General features: G+C 38.2%; 1 protein-coding gene across 4 annotated transcripts; it reads left to right on the forward strand.

Annotated features, from left to right (window-relative positions):
• Positions 1-2838: 2838 nt before the first annotated feature.
• LOC115965566 (nuclear intron maturase 1, mitochondrial) lies at positions 2839-7809 on the forward strand. 4 transcript variants are annotated; one of them, XM_031084823.1, is made up of 2 exons: positions 2839-5797; positions 7063-7809. In XM_031084823.1, the coding sequence occupies exon 1, from the start codon at positions 2984-2986 to the stop codon at positions 5054-5056; it is 2073 nt and encodes a 690-aa protein (XP_030940683.1). In that variant the 5' UTR covers positions 2839-2983; the 3' UTR covers positions 5057-5797; positions 7063-7809. The 4 variants fall into 4 exon arrangements, with proteins under 4 accessions (XP_030940683.1, XP_030940680.1, XP_030940681.1 ...); XM_031084820.1 differs by lacking the exon at positions 7063-7809 and adding an exon at positions 5933-7049; XM_031084821.1 differs by lacking the exon at positions 7063-7809 and adding an exon at positions 5941-7049.
• The last annotated feature ends 2334 nt before the right edge of the window (positions 7810-10143 follow it).

Consider the following 10143-nt stretch of genomic DNA (forward strand, 5'->3'; position numbering starts at 1 on the left):
GGTCTTTAGCCTTGATTACGTGCTTCGAGATTTGGAAATGGGTGGAGATGGGCTTGAAGCTAAGGATGACGTGCGCAGCTCAGAGTTGGTTGTTGCGATGGAGAAATATCTCAAATTTTTGGATTCAGTTGAGCTTGTCGAAATTCACCAAACTTCATCTCTTGGCAATGACCTTTTTATCTGAAGAAAAGATAATAGAAACAAGGGTAAGGACAGGAACTAAAAAAAAAAAATCCCTCTCCTAGCAGATAAAAGTTTAATCTTTAGGGTATTCCTAAGCCACCCCACCTGGTGTACCATCCTTGGTCGGGATGTGCAGTTCATTGTGCCACTCCCCTAAAATGATAAGAAAGTCCTCGTCCATGCCCTTATTAGTCTCAGGGAGGCAAAAAAATTAACCTAACGGCGAAGACCCTAGTTTCCAGGTAATATCCCGCCTCTTTATTATTTTGGCAACTATATACCCAATTTACATCATGATGAGTGAGGTTGACACCCATTTTTTTGTTTTTCGCATCTATACTACCTATTATCCTAAACTATTGGGGGCACACTGGGTGGGATAGAGTCTGAAAAGACAAAAAAAAAATCCCTAGTCACCCTACCCATGGGAATCCTCATTCCCCCCTTTTATAAACACTATCATTGGAATTACTACGGCCTCAGAAGGCCTTTCTCATACCACTCTCCTAAGTGGCAGTGCTCTATGGTGACATCATTAGGAATCCTATACCATTTCTTAAATTCTTCCTTGTGCTCGGGGGTGTCAACTAAACTAAAGAACCTATTTTTAGAAAAATAGGAAATAAGAGAGATCTTGACTCTAATAAAAAGAAGAATCACGAGACACTTACAAAGAAACATAAGAGAAAGGGCTCCTCAGACAAGTTATCTGGAAAGGAACTGAATTTTTCTTTGCTAAAGGTAAAAATGGGGGGAAAAGTCAACCCATCCCCTCCTTTTATAGGGGCCAAAAAAGGAGCAGCAATTTTCTTACTTTTTAAAAGTGAAATACAGGGACCATAGAATCACCATCTCGCCATAGAACATGGGAGACAAGGAGTCGTCCACTACATTTACTGTTGCATCGTGGATTTTGAAGTGTCAGAAGCATGTCTTAGGTCAGTTGAAAAGACACCCCTACGTGAGAACGCATTTGGAATGTGCCAAATGCCTCCCCGCATCTACCAAAACCACCATTCCCTGGAAAGAACGGGAAGTGAGGTTTTGGGGGGTATTATGGGAGGACGAGAATCCAAGGATAGGGTTAAAAGAGAGAAGCCCAATGTCCAAAGAATAGACCTCAGAAGGCACTGATAACAAGCCCTCAGGAAAAATATAAACAACTTATCACAAGCCTAGAGAGATTGTAATGCTCAAGGACCCCGAGGTCCTTGGAGGGGCCGAGGACAAGTTCTGAAGACCATCGGGCACAAACTGAGGAAGAGAATGAGGATTTGTCAGTAAGAAAAGAAGGGAAGAGTGTAGATAAAGCATCTATCACCTCTGCATTCAATACTCTGAACCCATTTAGCTGGTCACATCAATGAGGAAATGACCCCTGAATAGTGTCATCATAACTCATAGCATGGTATAAAAGCCTTCCAGTGAAGTTCTGATGGAACAAGTATCAAAGGAAACAAACTCAAACCCTTAAAGTGGAAGGCTAAGATACAACTTAGGAGACTATATAAGGGGGAAAGGCCTTTGTAGCAAGGGGATGGTGAGAGTAGAGAAAAAAGAGCAATATAAGAATGTGATTGTTATCCAAGAACAAGTGTGACCAGTATCTTGGACCTAACTCGAGGAACATAATATAAGTCTCTCGAGACCAGGTTTGACCAACTCTTATCTTATATTTTTATTTAAATGTTGATCCTTTTATTTTTAGTTAATCTGATACATCTCAAATAGGGTATTAAAGGTTTATTAGCATCCCACCTCTATAAATTAATTGTGTGAGGAAAAAAGCAAGTATGACTTCCCCCCCCCCCCCCCCACACACATATATAGTTGTTTGGACGATAGGACTTTAATTTTAATATATCATATAACAACTAAGAAAAATTGGAAGTTGTCCCTATTTAATATTAGAAGTATTAAATTCTCAATTTTGTGATAATAACTTAAATTCTACAATGGTCAAATGTACTTCATAAGTATTAAAAAAGTGTAGACTACACGGATGCTAATGTCACTTGCGCTTTGCCTTCCAAAAGCAGTAATTTAATACAAATGACAAATTTTAGGAGTACATTGAGTTAAAAAAATTATTTAAAATAGCACAACAATGAGAAAAAAAATTTGTAAAATAGTTTTTCCGTAAAATCTTGTTTTGAAAATTATGAGTCTTAAATATTGAAATTATTTTTTGAGAATACAATTTCACGTAAATTTGTTCTGATGTGGTAGAAGTTGACAAAACAAGCATCCTTCTAAAAATCTAATTTCCAAAAAATGACTTCAGTTACACAATTTCATTGCAAAACAATATACAATAATTCACAATTTGTCTCATGTAAATTGCACGAGACAACTCTTCACGATTTTAAAGATGAGACTATTCTTTAAAAAGTTTTTCACAAAGCGCAACTTTTATAATAAATATTAGAATAACATTATTTTTTTCAAAAAAAAAAAACTTTTATGCTGCATTTCTTTCAAATTGTTTTTGATGGGAGTAAAAAAAAAAAAAAAAAAATTGTTAAATAGAATTATTTTGCCATGAATTTTTAAGTGAGTTTTGCAATGAAAGTTATGAAACTCTATATATGAATATATTATAGGAAATTATCATCTTCTCACATTGTATCAAATAATTAAAAATTGAAAAGTATCAATCTAACATTATTTATCTTTCTTTTCTATCCCTCCCATTATAGTGGACATAGATTTCAACTTTGTAAGCTTTCAAATTTCCAAACCAAACCAAACCAACAACCATACCATTTCATCAAACACATAGGCATAGCCAAAAACCATAATGTCACTGAGAACAACCATCAAACACCTTCACCGCCATCTCAAACCCCTCACTTTCTCTCGCTCCTTCTCTTCCACGCTCATTGAGAACAAACATCAAACACCTTCACTGCAAAACCAGCAAGACCCATACTCACTCCTCAAACAAGACCCAATCGAAATCTGCTCCTCTCTTTGGTTCAAAACCTTTTCATCTCCACCAAATACTTCCTTCCCAAACCTCACAGGCTTCATCTCCAAGCTCGACCTCTGGGTCCTCGCTTATCAACGTTCATCTGCACATTTCACCGGAACTTTCCCACCACGCAACGCCATTCACTCTCAAGTCCTCTCCGACCTTCTCTCTCTCCGAAACGCCGTCGTTCGTGGCCAGTTCGTTTGGAACAACAAGACCAATCAGCTCATTCGGAGCCCCAATGAGAAACCCATCACTATATCTCTCTCTAAACGCAAGCTTCAGGCGATTCTCGAATCGGATGAGCCGTGTTTTCAAGACAGGGTCGTTCAGGAGGTCTTGTTGATGGTGTTGGAGCCGGTTTTTGAGGCCCGGTTCTCGTCGAAGTCGCATGCTTTTCGGCCTGGTAGGAATGCGCATACAGTTATTCGGACTATCCGGAGTAACTTCGCTGGGTACTTGTGGTTCTTGAAAGGTGATGTGAGTGAGATTTTTGACAATGTGGATAGAAATGTGGTATTGGGTTGTGTTGAAAAGGCTGTTAAGGATAAGAAAGTGTTGGGTTTGATCAAATCCGCGCTCAGAGCACCTGTTCGGGAAATAGTTGAAGATAAAGAAGAGTTTTTGAAAAAGAAGAAGGGGCCTAAGAAAAAGAAGAAGAAGAAGATTCTCAATGCAAATGAGCCGAAGCCAGACCCCTATTGGTTGAGAAGTTTCTTCAAGTTTGCACCCAAAGAGGCTGCTAAGGTACCCTCTTATGGTTATTGTGGAATTCTTAGTCCTTTACTTGCTAATGTGTGTCTTAATGAATTGGATCATTGGATGGAAGAGAAAAGAATTGAGTTTTTTAGGCCTTCGAAGCTTGATTCGATATGGAGAGATTCGATTAATGATGGGTGTCATAACCCAGCTTGGCCGGAGTTTGTTCCGTCAAGTGGGAGAGAGAAAACTAGAAAAATGGATTATATACGATATGGGGGCCATTTCTTAATTGGGGTACGAGGGCCTAGGGAGGATGCAGTGGAAGTTAGAAAGGAAATTATTGAGTTTTGTGAGACTAAATTTGGGTTAAGGTTGGATAATTCAAAGGTGGAGATAGAACACATTACTAGGGGTATTCAGTTCTTGGACCATATAATATCTCGGAGGGTGATACACCCAACACTTCGTTACACGGCCAGTGGAGGTAATATTGTGAGTGAAAAGGGTGTAGGCACTTTGCTTTCGGTTACTGCTAGCTTACAACAATGTATTAGCCAATTCAGGCAGCTTGAGTTAGTTAAGGGCGATAGGGATCCTGAGCCACTGCCCTGCAATCCAATGTTGTATTCAAGTCAAGCTCATACAAATTCCCAGATGAATAAGTTCCTTGAGACCATGGCTGATTGGTACAGATATGCTGATAATCGCAAGAAAATTATTGGGTTTTGTGCTTATGTGATTAGGAGCTCTCTGGCTAAACTTTATGCTTCGAGGTATAGACTAAAGTCTCGTGCCAAGGTGTATAAAATAGCTTCACGTGATCTTAGCCGTCCATTGAGGGAGAGCAGTAACAATTCAGCACCTGAATATTCAGATCTTTTGAGGATGGGACTTGTAGATGCTATTGAAGGCGTTCAGTTTTCTCACATGTCTATGATTCCCTCTTGTGATTACACTCCATTTCCAAGGAACTGGATCCCTGATCATGAGAAGGTGTTGCTTGAGTATATTAGACTGCAAGACCCAAAATATTTCTGTGACTTGCATAGATCAATAAAGCGACAAGGTTTAAGCTTGCCTCAAGATGAGATATCTGACATTGTGTGGGACTATAAAACACTCGGAATTTGGAACCGTTTGTCCAATGATGAAAACAAAACAAACAGTGATTCAGGGAAGGTGGATGGGGTACTGTGAATGAATTCTGTTATGGAATTAGAGAGGTAAATTTAAATATTTTGAAACTCAGCATAATGGAAAGTTGGCTAGGAGGTCCTTTTGAAATGGTCATGGGTCATCCTCCATATTCATCACATACTGGTCTACTGCACACAATCGGACATGAGAGCTATCTGACTAGATGGCTAAATTCATTATGTGCCAATTAATTTTCTTTCATTAAGAAAGAATCTTTCCATAAGATGAAAGCAGTCAAACTGGGAGTGTTGAGATGAGACTGGCAACACAAGAAAGGACTGAAGTTGAAACGTTAATATTGATGAGAAGTTCGTGAATTGGCACTAACTGGGAGCTAGATCAGAGAAGATTTTTCTACATTTTATTTTCTTGCGTAATAGATATAGATGACTGCTCTTGAATGGACTGATCTGTTAGAAGCTGAATGTGCTAGTTCTGGTAAAAGAGGAAGGCAATAGACTAGTTGAAAAAACAAACTAGACTTGATTGCTTATTAAATTCAGTAAAAACACACTAGAAAGACTGAAAAAGGTAAATGGCGACAGGATTTTGGTTGGAAGCTGTAATTGGTTCAGCCTCATGGGAGGGATTATGTTGATAAAGTGAGTAAGCCTTGAGCAGATCTTTCTGTTGGAGTCTTTTTACTCTGGAAAGTTATCATTCTCAGAAAAATATCTTCTAATAGAAAGAACAAACAGTTTCACACGCGATTATAAGGTTTTCCCTGATCCAGAATAACTGGTAAGCAATTACCGATTTTCTTGGAGCTCTGCTGTAGTTTTTATATTTCATTTGGTGGCTGATTAACAAAAGTTTTTAGTTTACTGAACTATTTTTACATATATTTTTTATTAATTTTCTTTAACTTTTTGCTAGGTTTACAGGTTACTTTTCTTTCCTATAAATATTTGCCAAATCTTCAACTTGATGTACAGCCCATACTTGCTTAAGAATGTTTATGTGAATGGCTGACTGATTGAAGAGCTCTGCCCAGAGGTCTCTGGGGCTATAATTATTTCCCTTTCAATAAAGTATGTGGTAGATGAAGTGGTGTGGACTACATGAAGTGATTTTTGAGTTTCGTAGTGAGTGTATAGCATGACGAATCAGATGAAGGAATTGTACAAAATAACGGCTATTCTCTAGTGTGAATAATACTTAATATCCTGTGATAGTATATATTGGCAAATGAAACCACCTCATGTAAATTTTGTATTGAACATTCCATGTAATGCTCTGGATAGTGGGATTTGTATATGTATCCTCATGATGATATTAGACTGTTTTGGCATTAAATATCTGTGTTCATTTATAATGTTACAATGCTTAACGAAACATGCAGGTTTGGGCAGATCAAAACTGTTGCTAACCCTGCTTAGAGAAGATTTTGGAAAACATTAGCATCTCTGGCTATAGTGCTGGTAGAGCATGATATCTTTTTTGTGTGAATGTCTAAATAAATAAAGTTGGTGGTGCTTAGAGACATCAGATTTTATTTTGATATTATTAATATCTACCTCATTTGGTGGTGCAACAGAAGTCCCTTTCATTCTTACCTTGTATAATCGGCCTACTGCAGCTCAGCTATCGGATCATCCACTTGTGATGAGACCTCAAAATTCCTTTGGCCCTGCTTCTCTTCACTGTAATGGCATACAGTCTTAAAGCTTTTGAACACCTTTGATGTTTGTATATATGTTTTGGTAAACAAGTACCACTGATCCTGCCACTCACTGCAGTTGTATGTACCACAAAGTAAATACGTGTCACTTGGATTTCATGATTATGGAAATTGTAGATAAATTGGCAAGGATATTTGTAGAATATTTACTAAGTTGAAATGTTTGTAGAATATTCACTGAGGCTTTGGTAGCCACAATTTTTAGCTTCTAATATCACAAATCACTTAGGCCACAAATGGCATTTGTTTTCAGTTGAGGTGAAATAAGGCCTGAAATCTATTTTCAAATAGAACAAGGTAGCTTACCCATTCACCTCATTTGCAGTTTTGCGAAAGAATGGAAAAGCTGCCCGATGCTGCCATATGGCTCAATATAATTGGTGATCCAACTAGAGAGATTTAGATCAGGAAGGAGATTAACACTTTCAGTATTGATTTTGAACCTGGAATGCATGTGAATTGCTTTACCTGCATCTCCAACTTGAACATGTCATAACCAGTTTACCATTGAACTGGTTGGTTCTCGAGCTATTGCTAGTAATTTGCTTTTCAAGACAGCTTCAAGTCTTTGACAATGATGTGATTATCACTTCTGCTGGCTCGTAGTCTTTGGTAGGATCATTCTCCAGAGTTCTGTTGATATATAAGGTTTTATGTCAGTTATGCACCAAACAAACATGTGGCCAGGCATGTTGATAGTAGCATACTAATTACTGAATATTCGTCTGATTCCATTAAAGTCAGGCATGTACATGTTACTGGATTTTCCTCTGGACAAAATCTTAATATCAAGGAGCAAGTTGGTGAACAGCCCTTTAGTCAGGTATTAATAATTTTGAGTAATATGATTATTTGGTTTGTAATATGCTAGCATCATACAGCCATTATTATCTCTAAAATTTTCTCATGTTCTTTGTATGTTACTTTTTACCTTTTTGTTTTTTCTTGTGATGTACTTGGGGGATAGGCGATCGTGTCTGTATGATAAATTGTAAATTTAGTCTGATTTATGTAATTGTTTGGAAAAGAGAATTATTATCCAATGAAATGTATATATTCAGGTTTTTTGTTGTGTTTCTGTGGGCTATGGCTAAATTATAAAAATGTGCACTCAAGTTAAAAGCTCCAATATTGTAGCTTTTTTTTTTTTATTTTTTTTTTATATACATTTTATTTTATGAACGCTCCAATATTGTAGCTATTTCTCAAAATGCGGTGAACTTTGATGAAGCGCCAATTGGCTATTCACAAAATGTTTGGGTATCTTCATTATGCAGAGTCAACAACACCAACATGTTCTACAATCACCACTACATGCACATTAAAAATGTATGGTTTTACGTAGAGATGATAATTTTTATCTGAATCTATTCTAATTTGTGTTAAGTCTTGACCCAATCCAATTAAATATTTGGGCTAAATGGATAAAGACTGATTAGGTAATATAGTTAAGTTACTTATAAAAAAAAAAGGTAATATAGTTAAATGAGTTCTAGTGGGTAAACCTATTGGGTCCAATGGTTACCCATTTACATTAAAAGAACACACACACAAAAAAACAAAAACAAAAAACAAAATCAAAATCTCAACATAACTAAGTTTACCTAGCAGTGTGAGTGTGACCTTCTCTCCTTTCTCCCTTTTTTATTTATTTATTTTTTTATATTATTTTTTTGATTCTCTTAGGTTTTCCTCTTATTTTCCCACATCCCAAATGCCTCTTGAGCTTGGTTCCTGGCTATGGTGATGGCGTTGTTGGCCACTGCCGATGAAGATGCTGATGGCGGTGATTATATCAGATCCAATTCGTTGCTCCACCTCCACCTTTTCCAACTTAAAGTTTTACCACATTGTATGTCTATATATAGGATAAAATTGTGTCAAAACACTACTTTAATTAAAATTGTGAAATAAAAAACAAGATTTCATTATTTCATAATTTGAAGTGAAATTGTGTTTTCCCAAGAAGTATGTAAAAGAATGTGTGATAACTGTATCATTAAAAAGAGAAATGACATAAACATTATTATGAGGTGGCAATAACAGCATTTAAGGTACGACTTTGAGAAAACTCTTCCTTAGTAGGAGCTTTTTCCTCTCGGCCTACCCCGAGTCTTCCCTCCCCCTGAACCTCATGGTGGGTCATCTCTATGCACGCCCTTGGGCTTGGCCTATCCTTGGACACAAATGGAACAGGAAGTAATTAACAATCTCCAACACCTTTGCCTAACCAAGGAGGAAGAAGAAGACATCACCATTACAACAATGAGCAGATCTAACTTTCCAGAGGAATGCGCTCTAAGCCTTTTCGGGTGACTTCTAGCAGACAAACACCAAAACCATCGTGCCCTTAAGAGCACCCTTAGATCAAAGTGGAAAATGGGGTCTCAGTTAAGAATCGTTGACATGGGAAAAAAATGTTTTCCAGTTTAAGTTTGGTTCAAAATATCAGCTTGAGTAGGTCAAAAGAAACGAACCTTGGAATTTCGAAAATAACTTGCTCCTCCTATGTAGGTGGAGGAAGGGATTATCAGTTTCAAAAATTTCCTTTACCCATTATCCTTTTTAGGTTCAAGTCTGGGGCCTCCCATTCGAACACATGACCGAAGATGTTGGTAAGGATGTAGGGAACAGCCTGGGTAGGTACATTGAAACTGACAAGCGCTCATGGCTTTCGGAGCAAGCAAAGTTCATGCGTGTGTGAGTGGACTTGCCCATTGACAAGTCGCTTCGGAGGGGTGGCAAGATTGTTAATTTGGATAGGGATAAAGTCTGGATCTCCTTCAAGTACGAGAGACTCCCCAACTTCTGTTTTCATTGTGGAATCCTTGGCCATGACCAAAAGCACTGCCTAAGCCTACCCTCCGATTCAGAGCCTCCAAATTAGTATGGAGAATGGCTGAGGGCCAACGCAAATTCAAAGACTGGTCTTGACAAACCCAGACCTTTAAACAACGGTGGTTTCGGCGGAGGGGATAACCAGGGGCGGAGTGAGAGATGGGCGTTGGATCACTCCAACCCATTGGATCAAAGGATGGACCAACGAGTAATGAGCTCAACGTTCAATGGCAGTCAAACTTTGAGGGGCACGACATCAGGAAAAGCTGAGGGGACAGAGGGGATAGGTAGTCAGGCGGTGGGATTGGACATACCAAGAAACTGGGACATTACGCTACCCATGGGTAAGCTCTCATGTGACCAAAATCTGGTTTATGGCTCGAGCTTAGGCCCCATGGACGAATACCCTCTTTGGGCCTCCAAAAGCATCCCTCCCAAGAAGCCCAAGAAGTGACTAATCCCTTGAAGCCTGCGAAGACTCCTTCTTTATAGCCAGATGAGTTCATTGCACTTTTAGCCTTGGTTAAAACTAGGCAGCCCAAAAAGAAAGGAAACTTAAAAAAGATTG

The sequence above is a fragment of the Quercus lobata genome, chromosome 10, assembly GCF_001633185.2.
Source record: "Quercus lobata isolate SW786 chromosome 10, ValleyOak3.0 Primary Assembly, whole genome shotgun sequence".
Lineage (NCBI taxonomy): Eukaryota > Viridiplantae > Streptophyta > Magnoliopsida > Fagales > Fagaceae > Quercus > Quercus lobata.